Genomic DNA, 27,063 nt, shown 5'->3' with positions numbered 1-27,063 from the left:
TCATGAACAGAACAGCACTACACTCACACAGCATGCCTGCAATCAGCATACAGTCTTGGTTGATCAGCTAAAGCTCACTGTCAATACCCTAACCATTCTGAAAACTGGATAACAACACATGCAAGTGGCATAAAATGAGAGGGATGGAAATGTTATTAGTTGATACAGCAAGTTAATGGTAGTAGGGAAATATGGAGGCATTTGCTAGGCACTGCAGAGAACTTATTCATAGTGATGAATATAATTCCACTGACACAATCTGCAATAAAAGGAAGCTCAAGCTGTAATGGATGCAGAGAACAAACACATTATCTTACTCTACCAGCAAAACAATGGAGAACCTGCTGCAGTGATTGGCTCCTTCAGTCTTTCCAAACTAAATTAGAGAAGTTCAAGGTTTGGTCTCAGTGGAGAACTGTACAGATAACCAGCAGCATTGCCACAAGTATGTAACAGGTATAAAAGGGTATTAGGAAGCAGGCTGGAGAAAGGCGTTAATGAATCAGAGTAGAGGACAATTCAGAGCAGATGATTTCCGTTCTAACAAAACATTTACATTGTCAAAGCAAAGGAAACTATTAGTTTTTGAGGGCAAAACTAATTTCAGGGTGATAGAGATCTACATGGACCCTTTGGAAGGCTTCAAAAGGGAAATCAACCATAAGAGCAAATACGATCTACCAGAAAGAAACTGTGTATGCTCATATATGGTCATGCACACACAAGCTTGCGGCACAATAATTCAGGCAACTCAACAGTAGGATACTGGGGCATGTGCCATCATATGACAAGAGAATACTCAGCAACAAAAAGAAAACATTTCAAAATCACATCCACAAACAAAAATGGTATGATCTCCCCGCTACCCCTAAAATGGATCCTGACTGATTTTATGAATGGCATTATACAGCCTATCACTTGAAGAGTCAAGAGGTTCATATTTCAGTATTATGGCATACATCCCTACATCTACTTTGTGGCCCCTCACCCCTAGAAGACGACTCAGACCCCAGAACAAAGCAAGCAAGAGCTGGAAAACACACCAACACAGGCTGCAGTGTACTTCATAGCTTGAAACATTCAATCTACTGATCTCTCAGCATTATTTTGTGAACAAATACATTTTGTTTACCAACAGACATGTTTTCAGGAGAGGTACAATTCAGACAGCTCTTTGCAAGACTGCTGACTACTAGTATGTTTTGGGCAAACAAAAACAAACCCTTGAAGTAATAAAATTCAGATACGCAGACTGTTTAAAATTGGCGCATAGTTTCGCCCCACATTGACAGAATTTTTTTTAAACACTAAAAGGCAATCTAGCTGTAGAAGCTAACAATATAGTCCTACAGAGTTACGTAACTTGTCATATATTATTTTCAAATCAGAGGAATACCTCCTGCTGCCCTTACTTTGATGGTTTCAGTAAATCAGATACTACTTTCTCACATTCTATTGTCCTTGCGAGCAACAAAAGGTGAGATCACCCCTGTCGCTTTGCTCATTTTTCACGAGATCCTTGTTTATGATGCAGTGCTAAGTATGTTCCTACATCACTTATAAGGAAGGGAAGGCAAAGCAAGTTAGAAAATTAAACATTACCATATGATGACATATATATACACTCTTCTCTACTCCAAGCATATTTTGTATTTAACCCAATCTGTCACGCACAATATACCCCTATGAATTTAATTTTTGAGAGCAAAAGAATCCAAAGATACAATGATATTTATCATTCTAACAAAAGTAGATTTTAGAGAAAGCTAATCATCTACCTTATCGTACACAGCTCAACGACCAACACTGACGATTTGAACTTACAAGCAGGATGTCCCCCTGCCCCCAGTCTGAGATGTAAAACCCTACTTCAGATTTGCAGGGAACATGGGAAGAAACCTAAGACTACATTACAGAAAAGATGTATAGCAATGGTTTGTCTAGAGATACCCAAGGTAGCTCAAGTGCTGAGAATAAAATTGCCACAGTGTCATGGTTTAGCCCCAGACAGCAACTAAGCCCCACACAGTCACTCGCTCACTCCCCCATGCTGGGATGGGGAAGAGAATCAGAAGAGTAAAAGTGAGAAAACTCGTGGGTTGAGATAAAGACAGTTTAACAGGTAAAGCAAAAGCCGCACGCACAAGCAAAGCAAAACAAGGAATTCATTCACCTTCCCATGGGCAGGCAGGTGTTCAGCCATCTCCAGGACAACAGGGCTCCATCACATGTAATGGTTACTTGGGAAGACAAATGCCATCACCCTGAATGTCCCTCCCTTCCTTATTCTTCCCCCAGCTTTATATGCTGAGCATGACGTCATATGGTGTGGAATATCCCTTTGGTCAGTTGGGGTCAGCTGTCCCATCTGTGTCCCCTCCCAGCTTCTTGTGCACCCCCAGCCTACTCACTGGTGGGGTGGTGTGAGAAGCAGAAAAGGCCTTGACTCTGTGTCAGCACTGCTCAGCAATAACTAAAACATCCCTGCATTATCGACACTGTTTTCAGCACAAATCCAAAACACAGCCCCACACCAGCTACTGTGAAGAAAACTAACTCTGTCCCAGCCAAAACCAGCACACACAGCAGCGTGGAGCTCAATGCAGACTGCAACAAGCACCTCATCACCTGCGTAGGCACTTGGGCACCTGCCTTCTCAGATCTCTATGTTACCATAACTGTCCTGCCCTCAGCAGCAGTTACCTAGATCCAAACTAACATGGGCATTTCCTTAGTACACTCGATTTCTGCAGTCATCCCCATGGTGTGGCTTGAGGGAAAACAAGAAGGCTAAGGTGATGATCTAGCTCTCCAAAGGTTCAAATCAACATTTTCTCTTTGCATGACTACCAAATCTGGCCTCCACTTTTACCTCAGTATTTGTCACAAACTTCTCATAATTTTTACCAGTGGCTACCTATGGATGTGTTGTGTGGAACCAAGATAACAAAGGCTTATATGGACAACTAGCACTTGAGAAAAAGTAATTTTGTACACATTACTGAAAACAATGTTGCAAACAACCTAAGAAAGCAGTCCTAAGTGCCCTGTGAAAGCTCTTTCCTACATCTACGTTGACAAGCATAACTCAGTTTGCTTTATAAATAAAACACTACAGGATTATATCAAGGACACTGTGACATGCTTTGAACAACATCAGACTGCTTCCTCTGCAGTGTACGATGGCAGCAGAGGGAGGTGGAGGAAGCCCTACCTCTCCAGGGCCCTCTTGCTTCCCACCCCTTGCAACCTAGTCAACTGTACCAGAGGAGAGAATTCTCCTCTCTGCCCCAGCACCACCTTGGTACGAACAACAAGCAAAATGGCCAAGGGCTCCTCTGAACTCCAGGTGGGCAGTGGGTTGCATGTAGGGAAACAAAATAATCTTGAGGATTAACGTGGTCTCAATACTACCACAGAGCCTTATTTGGATGCCCAGCTCTCACATTGCAAAGCCTTTATTTGTACGTGGAAGTAATTAGCTTTACTGTCTCGTAACAGCCAGCCAAGACGGTAAATTTGAAGCAGTTCTCAATTTCCTCTGGTTGTTTCTAGAAAGCTCAGTCATAAGAAGAATCAGTTTCCATCTTGTTTTTGCTGCAGTCAGTGAGGAGGCATCAGGATGCCTCTTTCCATGCAAAGAAGGGCCTTCCCTCAGAGGGATTTACAAACTGCAGCCTAGATAGCGTAACTTTACCCAGAGGTGTAATAACACCCCTTTCATAGCACAAGAATAGGTATTAGTACTACTATAATTTATTTATGAAGGCAGATTAGAAGCTAAATCAATTGCTTTTAAAGCCCTTATGCACCTGTCCACACGACTGTGACGTTGTTGGCAGATCTTTTGTTTAGACACAGTTCACCTAAGGCAGAGAGTCAGCGGGAGGCCAGCTTGCCACTCACCCTGGGAACACAAGGTGGATCTCGGCACAAGGAGAAGCTAATTTTCCCCCAACACAGTGGCAGCAAGAGGAGAAATTATCAACCACTGCTCCACTCACAGGCAAATAACTTCCTGAGTGAACACATCCAGCACCACTAAAGAAGCCATTTGTCCTGTATGTGTATGTCCCATTCTCACAGCCTCAGCACATGGCAGTCATGTCCTAAACAGCCCGCGTGAGCCCAGCACACCCTGCTCACCCCAGGCTAGCATTGCACTGGCCTACCAAGCACAAACTGGTTCAGAAAGTACAAACCACTTTCCCACTGCCCCAGCAAGCCACGCAGCCATGTGCACACATGGCACTAATGCCCAAGACAACTTGTTCCCTCTATGTGTTTGGCCAACTTCACAAGCTAGTGCAGAAAAGCCGTGCGTACTCTTTGTGGTGGTTTGCTGTCCTCATATAAGGGGGAGGAGGAAAATGTATTCCCACCTCTTCCAATTCAGGCACAAATGGCATCCATGAGAACTGTGATGTATTCCACACTAAGTGCTTCTTTCCTTGGCATACACCTTGGCTCTCAGTCTTTTGGAAAAAGAGACTGAGGACAAGATGTCCCTAAATTATTTAAAAATAAAAAATAAGATTGATTGCTTGCCCAGCCTTTGTTCTAATGCCATATTTCAAGCACGCTTAGTTTGAAAATTTTTATGGTTGCCACCTTGTTGAGGTTTGCCATGTTCAATTTCTTTATCAGTGGTGTACTCTGTGGAGTTTAGTATTAGGGAGAGTTTATCGGGGCTGTTATTTTACAAAAGGGGGATTAACAGGCAGTTGAACCAGTCAATGAATATACAGTTGGAGCCAGAAAATATTTTCTGAAAGTTAGAAGCCCAAAGGCTTTGGTTTCTTGTTTTGTTTGGTTGTTTTGTTTTGTTTCTTTATACTTAACAACACAACAGAGGGTGTTATCTAGTCTCTAGACTAGACCCTTACTACTCTTTTAGATCATTTCAAGATCATCACAGACAAAAGTCTACTCTTTTCAAGTTGAATGTCCACTCTCTGCAACTAACACTCTTCAGTAAAGGTTGAGACATACAGAGGAAGGAGGACTAGAAGTAACCACTACCTTGCAGATATTTGTCAAATGGGATAATGGGATCAAACAGGAAGAGTTTATTCATAGTAAAACATGAAAAGTATCTTGGAGATATAAAAGCAACCCAAACTGCAATCTGATGAATGGCTAATGCACCCTGTGAGGAGCAGGAGACTCAAGCTGAACAAGGCTTCCAATCCGCAATTAAAGAACATTTATCCAACTCAAACTTCACAAAAAGCCATGGAAGAAAAATTAGTAGTTAATCAGAACCAATATTTTTTCGTTTGCAAACTGTCATTAGAAAGTTCTCCCCAATGCTAATACGTAATGAAGCTGGTCAGTAGAGAAGCTAAACTCACCCTATCTGATCAACCCAGGATTCACGATTGGTTTGAAGAAAGACAACTTCTCAACACCAATTATTGAAGGTAACTTGGTGTGTGCCATTATACCTGCTCTGTTCCATTACAAGCAAGTTGTTGCTCCAGTTAATCCTTTCCACTGTAAATTCAAACTGGAAACCAGGTTTCTACCTCTCCTCTAACGTGCATTGATGAAGAGAAGTTTGAAGTATACAGCTTTAGCCTGCTGGGTTGTCAGTAGTTATGGTGAGAAGCTGTAGTGCTGTTGCCATAATCACAGCAGAGAAGTAGCAGCTCACACAGCTACATGTCCTCAACTACCAAACCACAGTTACTCCACACAGCCATTTTATGGTATGAAGCTGGTGAAGGGTCTGGAGAACAAGTCTTATGAGGAGCAGCTGAGGGAACTGGGGTTGTTTAGTCTGGAGAAAAGGAGGCTGAGGGGAGACCTTATAGCTCTCTACAACTACCTGAAAGGAGGTTGTCGCAAGGTGGGTGTCGGTCTCTTCTCCCAAGTAGCAAGTGACAGGACAAGGGGAAATGGCCTCAAGTTGCACCAGGAGAGGTTTAGATTGGATATTAGGAAAAATTTCTTCACTGAAAGGGTTATTAAGTATTGGAACAGCCTGCCCAGGGAAGTGGTTGAGTCACCATCCCTGGAGGTATTTAAAGGATGTGTAGACATGGCGCTTAGGGACATGGTTTAGTGGTGGACTTGGCATTGTTAGGTTAAGAGTTGCATTTGATAATCTTAAGGGTCTTTTCCAATCTAAATAATTCTATGATTTATGAATACTTTTACTTGAGCTAGTCTGACATGATTTATGTGAACAGATAAGCACCCCCAACTCAAGCTGGACTACTGAACTGAGGACAACAGCAGTTTAGCTTCCCATATGCAGTATGACAGCAGACATTGCACGTGGAGAAGTGAGAGCATCATGTTCTTATATTAGAAAGGAGACAGGAAGAAAAGGGGTAGAAAAAAAATTCACCACTACTTGAAATACAAAAAAAACTTTACCAAAAAGCATAGTATCAAAGATGAAACGCTCTCCCCTGATTTTATGGAATCATTTATCTCTACCTTTGACATTGAACGGAAACTGACTGAACCTGCAAGATCTAAAGGCAGCTGCTGCTTTCATTCCACTCTTAAGTTAAACCATGCCCGCCTTATTTCACTCTTTGATTAACTTGGTGACTCAGGCTGTACCAGCCACTCAAAGCAACATGATGCTTGTCACCTTTGCAAAGCACCTGCCTCTCTACAATCTCCAAGGCTAAGGTTCATTGTCTCAAACTATACACTGTTTCCATGACTTTCACCAGACCCGTACAGACCCAACTTAAGCTATTTATTAGTCAGCATATCAATGGCCCCCAAAAGGCATTATCTTACACATACACTACTACAAAACCACCACTGTTTTGATTAATTGATCTACTGCATTCTTCGGTTCTTCCAAATACTTTTATTAACTATCATCTTCCCCTTTCTAAATATCACTCAGATGAGGGTGACCAATATCAAATACTAGCTTGCTCTGTTGTAAAGCTAAAATAATGGTCTTTAATCTAGAGATAGCTTGTTCTGAGCACGACTGGGCAAAAATCTCACAACACAACCTTTTCCAGTGGCATCAACACTGAAGACTAGATCAGCAACACAGAGTACAAAGCCATCTGCCCAACCAAGGACATGCATGCAGTATTAATCATTCTTACACAGTGACCAGCCCCCAGTATAGATGAGACTAGCTTGAGGGCAGCTAAAGGATTCACTCTGGAGACTCTAGAGTAGCTAATGTCTCTGCACTGAGTAGTCAGAAGGAAAAACAGGGCAGAAGGTATTGCATGAAAGATAATAATAATATACCTATATATACCTGTATACAGCTGTACAGTATTTTCTACATTCCATGGCTTTAAACATACACTATGCTACCAGGCAAAAGGTAAAAACCTGGCCATATTCACACCCTGCTCACACATACAAATGAATAGTACTTGCAAACTGACTACTTCAGGGTCATACACACGGACAGCAAAAATTAAAAAATTCAGCAGGAACATCCTCTCTTTATTACAGAAATAGTAAAACAGCACCCCTGATTTATTTGGGCCTATACACGCTGATGCAGCTTTGAAATTGGGTCAAAAGTATGTTTTAAAAAAATGCTTTTAACAGTTGCACATCAGAGTCACTGATGGGAGATAAATAATCCCTAGTGGCCTCCAATTTGAGGCGTGTGGCAGATTTCTCCCTCAAGCAGTTCATTATGCATACTAACAATGCTTTCCCTTTCCAGGTGCCTAGTAGCAGAACAGGTAACCTGAAGGAAACCCTTTTGCTGCACTTCTGCAACACAGTTCTTCAACACTGTGTTCGAGGGCTGTTTCCCCAGTATGAAACCATCCATAATTCACTTGGCATTGACAGTGACATCACATTTGAATAATCTTTAGGGAGCCTCAAAAGGCATGCACTTTGCAACAGTTTCATTTTTATGAAGTACTTTTGAGTTTCAGAAAGGCCCAGGGAAATCTCTGGAAGGTGGACACATTTAACAGCACACTCCCAGCTACTGAACACAGGTACATTACCATTTTTTTTAACAGCTTCTGTGGAGAATGCTCCCTGCTATACGTTGAGTAATTATGTGCAAGTCAGAAGTTGCACTGCAATAAATCAGTGCTGAAACTGCAGTCATAGCTCTTTAAAAACAAATATATAAGCAGACTGATAATATCAAGAAAACTACACATGTTCTGATAATCCACTGTTGACAGGTGGAGATTCCACCAACCTCCTACTAACAAAGAAGAAATTAATGGATACAGGTCTCACTCGTTCCATTGGAATTACCTATTTAGTCAAGTGTCAGTGAATTGTCACGTCTCCTAGCAGTTACAAAGGTCTGGTCTTTCTACAAGTAATATACTGAGCTTATGCTTCCATCTCCCCGAGAAAATAAAAATAATTGCAACTCCTCCTTCTTTCAATATTCTTACAGGTTACCTGCTATATTCTACATTGTAACTATATGCGTATACTGAATACATACAGATGCAGATTAAGGTCTGAAATGCCTATTCAAAGAAACAGTTTACAACTGGCTTAAGAAGGAAGCACATGGAATCAAAGATTTTTCCTTTTTTTTTTTACTGTAATTTCTCAATCCTAAACACTATTAATACATGAAACACTTAAACCAAGATCATAAACAAGATCATGCATGATAAAAAGATTGAAAGCATTATTGTAAGTGACTTGTTAACACTGTAAGCCTACAGATAATGCATCTCAGCAAGTCCAGCTATTATTTGGTCAATATTTCTCATTTGGCTTAATGGAACATGATGGACAGCCAAATGAGAGGCATTCTTTCTTCAACATCCTGAGCAAAGCAAGTATCCCAATATAAAAGAGCAAAACATTTCAGCAGAACAGGACATTTCAACAAAGCAAACACCTCTTCACACAAATGCAAGTGCTGTAGGAAGCAGTAGTGACCTTTATATAGGTTACTTTGAAATCTGTTTCATGATTTTTCTACCAATTCCCTCAAGACAAAATATGAAAATACTTTAAAAAACAAAATTAAATCTTACGGCTTGAAATGCAGTAAGCCAGCCTGCAGTTGATCCTCCTGAACAGTTGCTTGTTGATTGGCCAAAGTATAAGTGTAAAGAGTTGAATGAAGTTAATGATCAGTCCTGACACTATGAATATGTAGCAGATCAGAAGGTGGCAAATGAACTGAGACTTCAGAAAGCCAACGATGTCCATGATTTGCTGAGAAAGCAAGAGGGTACCTTCAGACCCAAAATTCAGAAGACAACCTGCAAAAGCAAACAGTATCAGCGGTTATAAAGTGCATTTATTTCTACAGACTGTTAAAACAGACTTCCCATTTTACACTTAAATACACTAAATACACTAAAATGAAAGTTAATTCTACTGTAGAAAAAGGTCTGATGACAATAGTTGCAAAAGTAAGCATGGAAAGAAAATACCATATTTCTGAATCTATTTACATTTGGCTTTGGAAACAAATTTTCACATTTCAGTCCTAATTCTGCAAAACCCATGAGCATATGACTCCATTCCATGGACTACAATACTCCTCTATCAGGTCTTTATTGATAAAATATGAGCCAAATAATCCACTTATATTTTGATTTGAATTGTCTGTACTTCATAAGACATATACTGTGGCCTCTGCTGTCTCAAGAGCAGCTCCAAAGTAAATGCAAGCTTTAGAGCTTTACGTTAGAAGCTGTGCCTTCCTCTACAGGATATGCCAAGCCATGCTCCCCAACCAAGAAGCAGCAGCAGGCCCTTAATTCTAGCTTTATTGGGTTGTTCCCTTCTCACATTCAAATTCAGTTGATTTTGACAAGAGAATAAAAGCTTGGCTATGCACAATACACACAATTTGTTCAATTATTCCTTGACACTGTAATTCTGTCAGTTATAGTTCATAAGCCCAGAAAGGAAACATCAATAACAGTACTAACCCATGATGCAGCAGTGTTTCCAGAAAAAAATCAACTCTTAGATTACTTAAGAAATGTTTGTATAATTTTGGAAAGGACCAGTCCAACCTTAGCTGCTGAGCATTGAGAGGAAGTGTCCTCTGCCAAGTATTCTGGCCTGCCAAATACCGTATTGACCTCCCCCTGCCATCACTACCACCAACGCTAGTCTCATTTGTTAGGAGAAAAAGTATGAAGACATGATCTCTCAGTAAACAACACCCCAGTATTTTGAATAAAGTTCTGCAGGAGGCGCTGCCATCCTGTTCCATTCCTACACTGTTTCTCCCTCCGAGACATAGGAGAGTTTGCCCAGGGAGAAAGCCCTGAGACAGTATTTCAGAATGTGCCAGTCACAGGCAGTAACAAAATGGCAGCTGTCAGCATCCCAGGGAATTAACTGATGAAAAAAATCTTTATGCCTATCCTTTTAGTTTATATGAGAACCCATTATGCGAGGCACTGAGTCTAGATCAGTGTCCTGTAACATTTGTTTTACTGCCCTTGCTGACTATGCTTACCACAGCAAAGAGCACACACAAGAATTGCTGCAAAGCGATAGGTTATTTAGCCAGGTTTTCAACCGCAAGGAAGATGAAGAAAAATTTAAGAAAGAGAACCTGTATTGTTGTATAATTTATATAAAGAATTTATGGCAGTCCCAAGCCTATTATTAGCAGACAAAATGTGCCCTTTGTGTATCACAGACTTTGTTCCATTTACCTTGCTGTACTATTCAGTACCTGTCACGGTTTAAGGCTGGGCTGACTATTAAACTGGTGGCAGATGCTCTCTATTAACTCTCCTGCCCGCCCAGAAGGGGAAGGAAAAGAGAAAAGGGAGAGAGACTTCTGGGTTGGAAAGTTAAAACAGTTTTAATAAACTATAATAATGAAAAAGAGTATAATAATAATAACAGAAATAATTAAATATATACAAATATATATAAAACCAAGATCGAGCTCCCCCAATGATGGTCACGTCAACACCAGCACTGCAGGGCAGGCTCCAGGAAGGCCCAGGCTGGGCCCAGCGACGGACGGGAACTGGATTCAGGAATGCACGGATCGGGATCAGGGGCAGCAGGAAAACGGAGAGAGTCCTCTTCGGACACCGGCCATAGCAGAAGTGAGACTCTTGTGATCCCTCAGCTTTAAACTGAGAATAACGTGTATGGGATGAAATACCTCGTTGGTCAATTTTGGGTCACCTGCCCTGTCCACTCCTCTCTGGAGGTGCGACCCTTCTGCGGCTCTTCACCGTAAGCAGTGAGGAATTCAGCAGTGACCTTGGTTTCTCTAAGAATAAGTACAGCAAGAGCCTTTCTGCATAACATCCCTACTGATGCCTCAGTGATAACTACAAACTGTGAGTGTCATCAGTCCTAGAAGCAGACACTGTCTGCAAAACATGCAGTCAGTTTCAGAAAGTGCAGTTACTTAGAAGACGCTTAGCTGAAAGTAAAAAATCACTGAAAGGAAAATTGGTTGTTATAGGCCAAAGCAGACACCATCTGTAGCTCAGAATGGCAGAGCAGGCCTCTGCTCATTGTAGTAACTGCCATCATGAGACTTGCAAAAAGCTTTTCCAGCTTTAACCAACCATTCTATTAAAGATACATTTCTGAGAGTGGCAGATAATTTATTAGCATGGGCTTTGACCAAAGGCTTTGTTTTTGTTGAAAAACTAAGCAGAACGAGAAATGTTGCCAGTAGGAACCATTGCAATGATTCATGCCCCAGCTCCTCCATTGCACACTCTGAAGACAGTCGAATACTCGGCGGGTGGGGGAGCAAGCTCAAATTTTGAATAAGTTTGCAGTGAAAGACACAAGATTACAAGATTTCACTTCCCTAGTCCAGACTACTGTACTTCACCAAGTAGCAGGATTAGATCACTTCTTCAAAACAGTCAGCATGGGAGCAACCAGTGACTTACAAGTGGATGGTTTACAAGACTGTCCAGTGCCCAAAACCCTGATAACCAGGTTTATCCTACCGTCCTTGGCTAAAACCGATCAAAAGTTTTTTGTGCTAGCTGGCCTGTTTAATTCCATCCCACAGAATTACTCTAATCTAATTCCCAGAGATCAGTAAGGGACTGGATAAAAAAAAAACAAACACCACCACCACACATAAAATTACATTGAAGCACTGTCTACAGTGAAGACCTGAAATTTCACTATTTGATATAATTAACAGAATTCTACTGTAGTAAGAAGTTGATCTTGACATTGTGTCAAGGAAGAATTCACCAGAACGTTACTCCACCAATTCGTTTTTTTTTTGCATTGCAATAGTAATCAAACTCTGTTAAAATGTTATGTTTATGTGAATCATTTACTTCATATTGGTTCTTTAAAACAAAACCTCACAGAATTAAAATAAACAAAGATGAGGTGACCCTGATAAAACATAATGACTGTCTTACAATTTTATGAAGCCACAATGGAATGTTTGGAAGTAATTTATTCCTCACTTTCATACCTCAGTCATCAAATTTCAATTCTGTACAGCTCCTAAGACATGTTTTAAAGGCAAACTAAATCTACTTAAGCAGTACCACTGAAATGCATCAAGCCAAACTTGCTTGTAAAAGAACAAGAAATTACAGCTACTGCTTAATTTTTGCTTTTCTGAAAAGTAGGGAGACTAGAGAGATTAATTTTCTCTTCTGATTAAATGCAAGCTGTTTTCCCTACAAAATTTGCAACCCAAACATTGTATACAGAGTGCTAGCTAAGTGTTTTGTTTCTCAGGCATAAGCTCATTCTTAGAAGATTTTTTTAATATGATACTTTTTGGACTGTTTTCGTTACCCAAACTCCAAGAAATACAGTTCATTCTTGGTAAAAGCAACAAAAAAGTAGAAATTTATTTTCAGGAATCAATTCTGAGCTTCTGAAAGAGGTCTAGAAGCTTGCTTTTCAAGAGTTCATAGGAACTTCTTCCACTTGCTCTTTGTCTTACTGAAGTTCCTCATGGGTACCATCACTGTAACACCAGTTTAAGTGATAAAAGAATCAGGTCTTTAATTCTTAATCCATGATGCTGGTTTAATAAATTACACTGATTTCCTTATAGATAATGACTGGAAATTACAGCAATCTTTTGAAAACAAAAGAGCCAATCAATGCATTTTCTCAGAAGCTATTAAGATCTGAGAGCTGCCAAGAAGCTCTCTTCTATCAAACACCCCTTAAAATGAATTAGGAGAAAATGGCCAGCTAAAGCATCAAAAACAGATAGAGACATTCCTTAGTAACAGTCTTCCTTTGGATATAAAACAAAAGACTCAAACCTCAAATATCTGTCTAGGGAACAAGTCAACAAACATCTATTAACATGACTAAGAGATCACAGGATCAGGTTTAAAACCAAACTCCACAACTATTCATTCTACCTCTTTTCCCCCCAAGTTTCATTCTTTAGCAAGAACCACTGTGTTTTCTACTTCAACTACTCTCAGCATTTTCTTCTGCTTCGAGTAACTGACTAGGAGGACATAAAAGTGATACGCAAGGTGAACACCTCTCTTCCAGCAGAGGCTGCTGCCAATTAACAATGCTATTTTGTACTTCAAAGTCTGTAAGAGTTTCAAGATGACAGCTAGTGATCTTGTAAAGAATACAACTGTTTGCACTTTTACAGAAAGCACAAGAATGAAGCAAAGAACTGTCACCTGCCTTGTCCAAAGTTTACATAGCAAATAGAATCCTTGGAGAGTGGAAAGCAACATGGTACCTATCTGACAGCATCTAGACTAAGCTAATATTGCCCATACTTAAAATAGAGGCAAGACAGCACTATACCTGGTTATTTTCAGAACGGCATGTTTCAAGTCTATGCAAAGGTTTTCACTTATGTCTACTGTTTGATAAAGTCCTTAAATGCTTTGCTGCAAGTTAAGAACAACCAAGCATATGACGATGATGCCCATTCTTGCATTTTCTCATCTAAACCAGATTCTTGGATGGATGAGTGACAGAGACCAAGACTATGAAAATATGTTCAGGTCAGATTACAGCAGTTTCAGTGCCTCTAAGTGAATTTCAGTTGCCCTCAGAACAGCACAGATAGCAGCACTGTATTTCATTCCAGAGTCCATTTTAACACTTCTGTATATGAAATGCATCGGCAAGGCAAGTCACAGGAAGCCCTTGTGCTCTTCTCTTTCGGTCAGTGAGTGTCAAAAGTCAGCAAAAGTGAGGTTGTGCCCAGGTATGTATTAGCCTTCAAGGAGAATATATCTGTACCTTCCACACAAAAAAAACCCCACAACAAGTTTGGAGAAAGAATTATTAATCTATTTGCCTCATGCTTAATTAGGGTTTGAATCACTTCCCACCTCCCCCAAAAGGCAACTACTACAGCATTACCTCCTGTGTTGGGTTTACATGGCAAGGTTTGGGGGGCGCGGGGCTGCAGGGATGGCTTCTGTGAGAATACACCCGGAGCTGCCCCCCATGTCAGACTGAGTCAGTTCCAGCCAGCTCCAGAAGGGACTCATCACTGGCCAAAACTGAACCCATCAGTGATGCTGGTGGCACCTCTGTGATAACATATTTAAGAAAGGGTAAAAAATGCTGCACAGCAGATGTGAGTGAGGAGTGAGAAAAATGCGAGAGAAACAGCCCTGCAGACACCAAGGTCAGTGAAGAAGGAGGGGGAGGATGTGCTCCAGGTGCTGGAGCAGATAATTCTCCTGCAGCCTGTGGTGAAGACCATGGTGAAGCAGGTTGTCCCACTGCAGCCCATAGAGGACCACAGTGGAGCAGATCACAGAATCACAGAATGGTTGGGGTTGGAAGGGACCTCTGGAGATCATCTAGTTCAACCCCCTGCCAAAGCAGGTTCACCGACAGCAGGTTGCACAGGATCACATCCAGGCAGGTTTTTAATATATCCAGAGAAGGAGACTCCACAACCTCCCTGGGCAGCCTGTTCCAGTGCTTTGTCACCCTCAAAGTAAAGACATTTTTCCTCATATTCAGATGGAACTTCCCATGTTTCAGTCTGTGTCCATTGCCCCTTGTTCTGTCACTGGGCACCACTGAGAAGAGTCTGGCCCCATCCTCTTGACACCCGCCCTTAGGGTATTTATAAGCATAAGATCCCCTCTCAGTTGTCTTTTCTCCAGGCTAAACAGACCCAGCTCCCTCAGCCTTTCCTCATAAGAGAGATGCTCCAGTCCTCTGATCATCTCTGTAGCCCTCTGCTGGACCCTCTCCAGTCGTTCATTGTCTTTCTTGAACTGGGGGCCCAGAACTGGACTCCTCCAGGTGTGGCCTCACTAGGGCAGAGTAGAGGGGGAGGATAACCTCCCTTGACCTGCTGGCCACACCCTTCCTAATGCACCCCAGGATACCACCGGCCTTCTTGGCCACAAGGCACATTGCTGGCTCATGGTCAACTTGCTGTCCATGAGAGATCATCCCTGCAGCCTGTGGAGGACCCCATGACGCAGCAGGTGCCCTGAAGGAAGCTGCAGCCCATGGAGGGCTGCCCACTCAGGAGCAGGTTTTCTGGCAGGAACTGCAGCCTGTAGGGGACCCAGGCTGGAGCAGTCTGTTCTTGAAGGACCGTACCCTGTGGGAGGGACCCCAGCAGGAGCAGGGGAACAGCATGAGGAAGAAGAAGTGGCAGAGAGGAACTGTTATGGACCAACTGCAACCATTTTCCCCATCCCCTTGCACCACTCCAGGTGCAGCAGGAGGTGTAGAAGAGTCAAGAGTCAAGTTGAGCCTGGGAAGAAGAGGCTTGGAGGGCAAGGTGGTTTTAGTTTTGTCTCTCCTTTTCACTGCCCCTACTTTGTTATCAATTGGCAATAAATTAAACTAATCTTCCCCAAGTGGAGTCTGTTTTGCCCATGATGGTAACTGGTTAGTGAACTCCCTGTCCTTATCCCTTATCCCAATCCATGAGCTTTTTCACCTTTTTTTTTTCCCCTGTCCTACAAGGAAGGAGAGTGAGGGAGCAGTCAAGGTCAACTCACCCTACCTCCTCAGAACAGTCACAAATCAGGGAAGAATTTGAGTGTATTTTAAGTTCCCTTAACTTTGGGGGAAGGACTTAAGAATGTTTTTTAGGTTTTCCTGAGGAGTCATGCCTTCCTGAACTGCATATTTTGTAATACACACCACTACAAAGGAGAGATCAGTCAGTTTGGCTGTTTCAAAGGCTGCATGATGAATATCATCTACTAGCAAGTTTTAGGATTTCCAATTTTTTATAGACTTGATATAAAACTGAATATTTATTTTCTATTGAGCACAGAGATAATTAGTGTAACAGAGTATAAACTGAATAAATGAAAGTAATCCAGGCGTTTTTGAAATGGTTATCATATAATAATGCTTTCCCGTTGTCCTTTTATATTTTCTTGCTGCTGTGATCTAACGTAGAGCAAGACAGCTACACAAACTCTGCATGCCTGCCAGCACGCAACTTCTCTATCTGGGTGTGCATACTCTCTGTTGGTAAAATGTATGGATGCTTTTGTGTTTATGATACATGAAATTGTATACAGAACAGTCATGGACTATTAGAGGCGACGGTACATTTGATGTACAGAGATCAGAGTCTGTCTTGTTAAGCCATGGGGCCTCAATGGACAGCCTGTGAAAAATCTTTCAATGGTGAGATCCACACCCTCACTCCTGGGCATGGGAAAGGAACACATTAAAAACTAGAGAGGCAGCAGGGACAGTACAGCAGGATGTTGCCACCTGCACTGTGGTATTTACCTAGCATTCAAGGGCTATGGTTGATCACCTCTGCACTGGGCATTTCAGGAACAGATCCAACACACGAGTAGCTACTGAGTTCTCCAGTGGTTATTATAAAAACATTTCTTTTAGAAGAGCCCAAAGAAATGGCAGCAGGGAGGAAGGCAGACAAATGATTATACAGAGGCTGGTATAAAACCAGGGTTGCCTTTTTTTTTTTTTAACTGTGCTAGGAGTCCAAACATCCTCTTGATAAGAGATAAGGAGGTCTCTTCTTTGAAGGCTCACGGTTTATGCTTGCCAAACACTGATCACTCTCATTTTGTTTTAAAAAACTGTAAATTACATTCACAGCCACACAAAGGGTCAGTGCATGGTACAGGAACTGCCTGTACTCTCAACAGACAAAATACTTCCCCCTGCATCCAAACCAGCTCTACATGTGACGCAATAAGGAAACATGGATCACATATTTAGTTCAAAGGTTTAAATATTTAATCCTCCTGTTCTTACCCACAATGAGTTAGTTACAAAGTTAGACTACACAAGTATCGCCTTCTAACTCCAGTTCTGCAATAGACAGCTTTCCACACCACCAACACACATTAAGCAGTTGTACCCAGGCAGAGAAGTTTCACATCCACTCAGCAGACTTAGTAGCATAAGCAAGTCCATTTCTATATGTAGGATCAAATCCTTTACGGATAGAATTAGAAAACAGTGTGTATTTTTGTCAGTTCTTTCCTGGATTTATCCATCCCCTTTCATATGAAATGCTACAGCTGTTCAGAAGAGGCTAGTGAAGTAAAGCTGGCAAGATCTGTCTTGCTGCCCCCATCTCACACCGGGAACTCAGCTCTTGGAGAGCTTGTGACAGTCACATGGCAAATCCATGGCAGAGCCAACTCCAGAACCATAACCTGCCAACTCCTCAGGCTCCAGCTTTCAACACAAAAAGGTACTTTTCATCCTCCTTTATTTTCCTTCTTGCCCTTGCTCAAGTTTCCCTCGCAACAGCTTCTGACAGGCCAGGCGTAGAGAGCAGAGAGGGAATGGACACATCTCACAAGGACCTTCAGTGGCAGCAGATGATGCAACAGGTATAAATGCAGGAGATGGTTCAAAACAGGATGTATGTGCTGATGTAATGAACTCTACTTTCCCTTCCTTTTTGCATTCCTCAAGAAATGCAGATCAAGTATTCAGCAACTCAGATGGCTCTGTACTATAAACTAGAAGTTGCAACTTTAGTACCGAGCTGACAGTATTGCGTGCACGTACACACAAACGTACATCTCTCTCGCTATTCGTACCCAGGAAGGAATTAAAGGCATTGCTCGATGCTTCAAGGACAACAATCAGAAGATACAAATCATCAGCACTGGGAAAAGGATAATTTTCTTTCCTCAGTACGCTCCCATAAAATGACTTGTTTATACTGGAATTGTGATTTCAGTAATTTTGGGCAGCCTCTTTAAGCCTTTCCCTAGAAGTCTAATTCCTAATTCGTGTGGCTTTGTTGTTTTGTTTATTTAAGAAAATCAGAAAATGCAACTAATGAATAATACAGAATTTGTCGCAGCAAAAACCTTAAAAAAAAAAAAGATCTGGAAAGTGGCAGAGATGGGCATAAATCACTGAGCTGAGAAAAACACCATGGTGGCGGTACCACGGGTTTACAAGTGGTTTACCACCACCAGACTGTGGACTGGAAACGAATTTTCTACTGTACCCCAAAAAAACAGTATAAATACTTTTAACATAATGTCTCTCTCTAAGCAGCCATATGGCCTGCTGGAGACAGCCACGTTCTCCCACCTGGCCGATCTGAGCCCTGCTGTCAACGCTGCCAGAGACGCACCAGGTGCATGGGACAGGCCACATCCTCCATGCTTCCTAATCACAGGGATATGAGGGTACAGTGCTGTCATCGTAAGGGGATCCAAAAGCTTCCAGTACAAATCACAAGATGTTATTAAACAGTGCTGGAAATGAAAAGTGCCATCCACCTGATTACAACTCGAAGTGAGCTGTTAGTTTTTTTGACCTTCTATGACAGTAGACTGCCTCCTTCAGCTAAGCCATTTGCATATTTTTTAATTAATATGAAATAATATTCATTAGTATGCTCTTTGAATATTAAGGAAATGTTAAGCACAAAAAGATTTGCAAGATTTTTTTTTAACCTCCCAGTATTTATTTAATTTGACTGTATTCTATCACATGACACTGAAGAGTATGAAGTAGCTGAATTTCTCCCTTATGAAAATCACATCCCAAAATTGGAAATGACAATGCCTACGTAAGATGTAGCCACACTAAGACAGGGATACACAGGATATTAATATTCATTCATTATTTTCTAATGCTTCTTTCTGTAGACAATAGTTCAACTGAAGAATGAACGTGGCAGGGAAGCTTCCAGATTTATTATTTAAAGAAAACCATCCTCTGCCTTGAAGTGGTAACACCCAATACTTAGAAAAACATGTGTCTTACAGCTGAGATGTGGTTGGCATGGTTCCAAAAAATAAGACACCAGCTTCAGTGAAAGACTCAGCTGCACCCACACACAAAACAATCAGACATCCAGATGCCAGGTAAAAATCCAAATAAACATGGTGACTGCTTTACCCACATTTCAGCAGTCCTATTCCACATCAGTTTTCACTCACCTCTGGCTCTACGACACGAGTGTTCAGAACTGTTTTGCTACACCACGAACTCAGAATACTTTCAGCCTCCTCACTCTCCCCGATCATCAGTCCCCTAACAGCCTGAATTAATTTGAGAACTTCAGAGAATAAAAGCCTTTATCACAGGCACCAGATTTATCAAGTCCAATAATAAAGGGAGGTTTCATTTTGGACCTGATTCAAATCCTGTTGAAGCCAAAAGAAATCTCTCAACACGCTTCAACAGTCCTTGTTGTTCGGAAAACATTATCCCTCAAAAACAGCCAAATGTGATACTACTAAACAATGAACTTGTACTCTCAGCACCTAAAGCCAGGGTTGGTCAAAATCACCTTAAACTTCCAGCAAAATCATTCAGAGACAGTGCTTGATCCACAACAGCATTTACCTTACTGGATGGCAAGTATGCAGATGTTACAGTTCCTAAACATGCTGGTAAGAATCCAGTAACATTTTTATAAATTTTGCACTAAATTAAGCATCAGGTACATCAACACCTACCTGGATTTTCTACAGCATCTCTGCAGAACTTGAGGTGCCTAAATCCTTTTAGAAGCCTGGCTTTGAGCATTTGTCCTGCTAACTTCAAATAAATTTGAGAGTTTTACAAGGCTGAAATTAAGAATGAAGCTTTTCTCTTTCTCCATCTTGGGTGAAATGCAGTATTTATGCATACTCTCAGAGGTACAGGTATAGGCATGTAAAAACCAGACAGTGACACACCAGAGGTTCAATGAAATTGGGAATAGCACTTTCCTAGTTATCTTTCTGCTTAATTATAACCCTATTGCGCCTCTACCACTATTTGGCAACATGAACGGACCGTTTCTTTCAATTACTTCAATCCACTAGATACTTGTTTTACATTTGTTGGTTGTGGGAAAATAGTGGTATTGTTCCTGCTTACCATCTGGGCATTTAGCAATACTGATGTTACTGCATTGTTTTCTGGTAATTTGCACTAATACAGATCAAGGGGAAAAAAATAATGTCAATATCTGTGCAAGTTTCAGCACTGTCTAAACATATCCTCAGAACCACAAAATAAACTAAAGCCTTGTTAATCCTTGACAAACCTCCTGTGACTTGAAGAGGGAAAACCTCATAAATTATTCAAGTGCAGGTGTAGGCTGCTGCAGACAGAATATTTCCAGACCTTCCAGAAGTGCAAAGCAGCATCTGTAGTAATGGTATTTTCCAAAACGCTGAAAAAAGAAGAGGCAAGCTATGATGTGTGAAGACAGGGATAACGTGGAGACAGGGGGAGAAGCAGGACACAGTTTAACTTTCACACAGTAGCTGTCACTTGAAAGGGATTAAAATATCATGTGCCATTTCTACACATAGATTTCCCCCAAATATGTTCCTTCCCCATCTTTAACAGCAGGTTTTAAGTCAGGTCTTCCCCTTTTTCTGACAGGTGAAAAAACCTGCATAATCTGCCAACTGAATCTGCACATGCAAACCTTTTCATTCACCTGGATTCTGCTGGAAAAATGTGATTGAAATTTAACTTTGTGGATCAGATTAAAAGCAAATCTGGTGCATGTCAGAAATTTTTCAGACGATAATAAACAGTCACACATGCATGTGAAATCACTGTGCTTGTCTCTGCCTACAGCTCCTAACCTTCTGGCAAGTAAACACACTCTCAGTGACCTTTACCTCTGACTTCTTTCCAGCCTAGAAATGGTTAATTGTCTTTCCCTGTTCCTATTATTTCTGCTACAGCAGAAACCTCAAGCGAGGTCAGCCCTTCTGCAAGCAGCAGAAAATGACTTCAGTGTTAAGCTCTTCGTAGCAGAATATAACAAGGCAGACAGAAGGGCTGAAGGTGAAAATAGAGGCATAGAAGTAAAAAGGCTTTAGGTTCAAAATGAAGAGCAGACTAGCAGGACCATAATCCAGCATCTCACAACTGTGGGCTCACTACAGTTATTAAACTGCTCTGCCCAATTTCTAATACATCGTTTATGTACTTTTTCAGGAAATCCATTACAACCATCATCTTTTTCTCACATTATCAAAGAGTGCTCTTTACAGCATCTTCATCCTTGCCACACACACAGCTATTTTCATTCATTTCCATTTCCTCTTTCCCCGACCTTACCTTGACCCTACCACATCTCTAGTCCGAGGCAGTGGAGGAGGACAGGGGAAAAGCATGAAAACGAAGTGAGTCAGCAGTTTCTGAGCAGCACAGCATTAGTCAGAGGTGATCAGGGTACTCCCCACACAGTCACTTGTGAATGAGCTTAAGACCACCAAACAACAGACTGGTGGGCAAACTTTCCTAAACACCTGAAACTGAATCACTGGGGAAAGCCACCCCGCAGACAAAGCACTTGGGAAAAAACACACACTGAGCTGCTGCGTGCCAGTGCCAAAATGCAACAAAGCATACAGGGTACTGCTCTCAGTCACGTTGCTAGTTGCCTTACAAAAAAGCCCACTGCATTCAGTACAGCTAAATCAAACACACCTGAGGAGACAGTTGCCTTGACTCATATGAGGTTTTCTCTTAGGAGGGAGGCCGACACCTGCAAAAGCTTTCGCTCACTAAAGCCCATGCACAGTGCGCTACAATGCCTTGTGGCCCTCTTGCTCATCTGCTCCCTTATCAGGATATACCAACAGCAGTAGTAGTGATGCAATTAGTTAGGGAAGTGTTCTTCTGCATCACACAGAGGACATTTGACTTTTTAAAATTTAAGACCAAATTACTAATACAAGTTCTAAGGGTCACAAGTGCACGTTTGTGACACAAGAACAATATCCTGCTAACCTCAGCACAGCTGTGACAGCATCTTCCTGTGTTGAAGATATTTCAAGGGGCATTATTCCCAGTCTTCACCTTCCAGCAATAAAATCAGGGTATACAACAGAAAACAATAAACCAACTCTTTTCAGCAGGGCAGAGCACAGTCACAGGATCCTCATCCATCACCTGCAAGAGAACCCTTCTCCTACAGACCAGCTCTTCTCTGTTACAGTACAATAAGTACATTAAACTGTAAATGATGTACAATCGTCACTCCAGGAAAGCACACCGCGCTCCAGAGAGAATATGAACACTGCTTCAGCGCTTCTGGATTTTGGCTGGACAGAGCATGACTTACTAAAAAATCAACCTCCCCACCAAACTGACACCTACTGGGTTTCAAGGAACAGTTAATTACTGTGCCCTGAGCACAGCGTTCTCTGTTCTGTGACTCTGGCCAAGCGCTGAGCTCTCTGTGAGTTTTCTTCACTCCTAAAATATAATACTTAACAGCTTCTTGTGAAGCACTTACTGAAATCTGTTACTTAAGTTCTTGACAACACAACCAAACTTTGCTTAAGAGCAACCTTTATCCAGCAGCAGCTTACAATACTTTCTCTGTTCACTGCAGGCTTTCTGATATATTCTTCCATATGAATCCTGGCCCTCTGTCTTCCATAAAACATGGTTAAAAATTAATTTTTAGATACAGCTTGTTCAGGCATTGTTATGCAAAACATTAATAGGAAAGAGCAAAGCTGTGCATAATATTTACACAAATTCCTAAAATTAATCAAAATGTATTTTAATTCATAGTATTTGGAAAAACACAGCATTAGATCAGACACAAACAGCTAGAGAAAGCTGCTGGTCAGTAAATGACAGCAAACATTTACAGCACATCAACTATTGCAGTGATCCGTTCAGTCAGTATTTATACAGAGGTAGTCCTGCCATCCTATAAACAGACCTCTGTATGTTTGCCATAATCTTATCATTCACATGAGAAGTTAGAGAAGAAAAAAAGCTGCAAATTTCAGCTTAAGTTGTCCTGCAACAGCTTCTCTACTCCAACCAGCTTTTAATTCTTTTACAACTCACTCTTAGTGTGAGGTGATTACCAGTACAAGCTCAGGCTACCATCGCCTGGTACAACTTCCAGGGCTGCACGCATCACTGTTTTAAAGGAAATGCCTGCGGGATTTTTTTTTTTTTGAGAGTTTCTTCCATTCTTCCACCTCTTGTAAAGTATTTTCAGTTTTCACATAGCAGCAAGGTTGCTCTCTGCCACACAAACACCTGCATAAGGTACATCATTCTTAGATGTTTGCACATGGTCTTGAAACACAACTCTTAGAAATGTGTAACAAAGATACAGACCAGAAATGTCCATGTGACATTGTTCAAACACGCTCTTTTCTTGGTTGTCTTTGTAGCCATACAAGTGCTCACTTGTTGAAATAAATGCTACAAAGGTTTACGTCTCAGTTAAACAACACACCCCCTTGGAGTTTTCCCGGCACCGCATGATATCAGTCCACACACAAGTCAGTCTGTCGCCATTATTTAATTCGGCATTAATATCTTTATGAAGAGACACAGGCAGATGAACGGCAGAGCTCCTACAGCACATGAACACATCAGCAGGGAGGCAGACTCGCCCTCTCCTCCGCCTGACCACCGCTCACGCTGCCTCAGCTCACGGACTTGTAGGTACCACGGAAAAAACAGCCACCACGACCTGTGACAGTGCACTCGCACGTCCCCTCCGACACCCCCCGCGATCGGGGCACGCTGCGCCCTCTCGCTATGGAGAAGCGCCTTCGGGGAGGAGGCAGCAAACAGGCGATCGCACCCGCCCGTTTCCACGGCAACCGCCCTACCCGCCCGACCTCCCCCCGCCCCGCTACCGCCAGCCCCGCCGCTTAGAGACGTCAAGTCCGAAAGGAAAGTGGAAGGGGCCGCCGCGACCGCCCGGCCCGGCCGGTAGCGACCTGCGCCCGCCGGCGGAGGGGGCGGGGGGGGGCCCAGCGGGGCAAGGCCGCCGCAGCTCTGCCGTTTCCACCGAAACCCCGGCGCGGGCCGCGCCCGCCGCACAAAGGGGGCTCGCGGGCGGCAGGAAAATTGTCGGCCCCCGCGGGAGAAACGGCGCGACGGGGCCGGGCAGCGGTGGCAGCGGGAGAGACCCGACCCGGCGGCGAATAAATCAGGGAACTTCTGTCCGCAGCCCGCCTCCCGCCCCGCCTCACTCGCACACCCCGCCGGCGGTTGCCGGCCCCTCGCCTCACCGCTACGGCACGCCGGGGGGCGGATGTTTTGGGGAGGGGGGCTGGGGTGGGTCTGGTGTTGGGTTGCTTTTCCCAAATGGGGGCACCAGGCCGGCTGGGGAAGGGCGGCCCCGCACCTGAGGAGCTCGCTGGCTGCCAGAGGAAGAGCACGTACCTGGCGCCGCGGGGCCTTGGCACGCGTGCCGCGCTGAGGCGCCGGGATCGGGCGGGCGGCGGGGCGGCAGCCGAGCCGCGCCGACTGCCAGTAGTTTGCACGCGCCGGGAGGCGGCCGGCTCGGGCGGGGCCGCCAGGCTCCACCCGCCGGGCGGCTCCGGGAAGAAAAGGGCGCCCCTCGCCCTCCCTCCCCGCCGCCGCCATGTCACTTCCTCCCGGGGCGGCGGGAAGGGGTGACCCGTCCCCGTATCGGCTTCGCCTGCCTCTCGGGGCGCCGCCCGACGGAGGCCGGAGCGGAGCGGGAGGGCCCCGCTGCTGAGGAGTGCGGGGGGACGGCGCTCGGGGCGGAAGGGCGGGCGGCTGGCTGGCACTGAGGAGGGAGTCGGAGCCGAGGGGTGGAGGGGCCGCCTTGGGCGAGGCAGCGGCCCCCTGAGGGCCGCCGGCGTCGGGGCTGACTGCTCGTCATCCCTCCCGGGGGCGAGCGTGGGGTGGAGGTGGAGGGGGCCGGCTGGGCTGCGCCCGCACGGAAGGCAGGCTGCAAGCTGTCGCGGGGGGCGGGACACCTGTATCTGCTGCTCCAAGTGGAAATGGGGGAACAGGATACCAACTCCACGACCTGGGTGCTGTGGAGAAAAATAAGCGCAGATGGCAGTCATGTACGCACCGAGTACCCTGACACACAAACATTTGCCGTCAGGCTCTGACTGTGGAGTGAAAAGCAGCTTCCCTGAATAGAGAATAGCAAGAACTGAGTCTTTTAAAGCATTGGAAGGTGATAATGCCTGGGATGAGTTATCAGTGAGAGAGCACTTCCAGCTCTGCAGGGTGTGCAGTTGCACCAGGGCTGGAGGGCTCCTGAGGCTGGGGTCTGGCAGGGCGAGGTTAGGATGAGCTGGCTGGAGCAGAGCTGTTAACAGTCCTGGTCCATAACAGCCACATAGCACCACTGTTTACCTTCAATGTAATTTTTTTTTTTTTTTTTAAAAGTACTTGAAGCAAACGTTGAACTATGGAAGCTGTACTATACATTAAACAGGAGCAGAAGGAGGATATAAGTAAGACTTCCCAGACTTGTCACTGAAGGACATTCCTTAGGGAGTGAGAGGGAAGTGTCCTGACTAAAATACAACACTTGTGAAGGACAAGAAGCTACAACTCTCAGGGAGCAGCTCAAGGGAGGGCAAGCCTGGAGCTGAGGGTGACCACAGCAGAGAAGTATCCTCACCAGCTAGACCACTGCCCCACAGCACCTGAACAGAGCAGTCATAGCACTGTGCAGGGTCCATTGACAGTCCTAGACAAGATGAAGCAATGAATCAGGTGCAGAGTTTGTATAGGGAATCCAGTCAGGAACAGCAGGAGGTAGGGCCACAGCTGGAGACAGGGCTACGACACAGATCCATCCAGGAAACAAGGCAGGAGACAAAACTGAAAGTGCATCCATCTACTAGATGGCTCAGGCAGGGACTGAAGGCCCAGACCTGGACTTAAATGGAGCCCTGGTCCATGGGCAGAGTGTGTGGGTCCCAGGTGAGGCTGGTCAGGGCCATTAAGACCTGGTGGTGCTATCAGGGCCCTGACAGATTCTGGTGGGTGGAGAGAGAGAGAGAGGGAGGGAGGGAGAGGGAGAGGGAGAGGGAGAGGGAGAGGGAGAGGGAGAGGGAGAGGGAGAGGGAGAGGGAGAGGGAGGGTGTCTGACATCCTCAGGCCAGTGGTCTAACTGCTGAACTGTTACATGGAGAGAGATTGGTAAAGGGTATTTCTCCAGCCATACTTTAACAGACTGACCCTTTGGCTGCATTTTTAAAAAGGGACAGTTCCAGGCAGAGGGAGAAGACTTAAAATCCCTGGAGAGTGGCTGGATTTGTAGCACAGCTAAGTCCTAAGCATCCCCTGCTAGCTACTTTAAGCAGCTTTGTGTACTACATATACAGAATTTTGGGATATTATTCCAAGGCATGTCACTTGGGGTCTAGGTGTTATCCTGAGAGCCAAGGGTCCAAAAGTCAGGCACCCTGATGCTGAGTGTGCTAGTGCCTGAACATCTTTTACTTATCTGGCCTTGAGACCAAACTCTCTGCAGCTGGTTATTTGTAAATTGTTCCCCATTTTCAGGGAAGTCATAATAAAAATCTGTCTTCTTCCTTTCATTAGCGTTAAGGTGCAAGTGAATGTAACAGGATTTATGGATGCTTTACATCTGAGAAAACTCTCCAGTGGAGAGAGAAATCCTAGTTTTGGTGCAGTACATCTATTTCTCAAAAGTCTAACCAGGAAAATATGTGAATCATAAACCCCTCTTATTTAAATTGGAGTTTAAAAGGTAAATGTATTAATCTTATGAAGCTGTTAGATACCATGTTGAAGACTGAGACTGGAAAGCCCATAGCAAAAAAAATACTTCTGTATTAAGAGCAAGGTTTGCAAGGTCCTCACTGTGTATTTTCTTCGGTTCTCTGAACAAGGAGGATAAAAAGAATCAGATTATCTTTCTCTTTTCTTAAGCTCTACCCTCCAGAACACTGAATAGAGTAT

The 27,063-nt window shown here is 43.6% G+C and overlaps 1 protein-coding gene across 1 annotated transcript in view; it reads right to left on the bottom strand.

Moving 5' to 3' along the window:
* Window positions 1-24,774, bottom strand: part of AGPAT4 (1-acylglycerol-3-phosphate O-acyltransferase 4) — an 84,985-nt gene extending 60,211 nt beyond the window's left edge. Inside the window, exons 1-2 of the mRNA XM_068412484.1 lie at window positions 24,529-24,774; window positions 8,976-9,206 (exon numbers count right to left, since the gene is read on the bottom strand). Coding sequence (XP_068268585.1) covers window positions 8,976-9,153 — 178 coding nt within the window. The 5' untranslated portion in view covers window positions 9,154-9,206; window positions 24,529-24,774. The remainder of the gene's footprint in view (window positions 1-8,975; window positions 9,207-24,528) is intronic.
* Between the last annotated feature and the right edge of the window lie 2,289 nt (window positions 24,775-27,063).

This window comes from Nyctibius grandis, chromosome 1 (assembly GCF_013368605.1).
Source record: "Nyctibius grandis isolate bNycGra1 chromosome 1, bNycGra1.pri, whole genome shotgun sequence".
Taxonomy (NCBI): Eukaryota; Metazoa; Chordata; class Aves; order Nyctibiiformes; family Nyctibiidae; genus Nyctibius; species Nyctibius grandis.
This window is presented reverse-complemented; position numbering and strand designations above follow the sequence as displayed.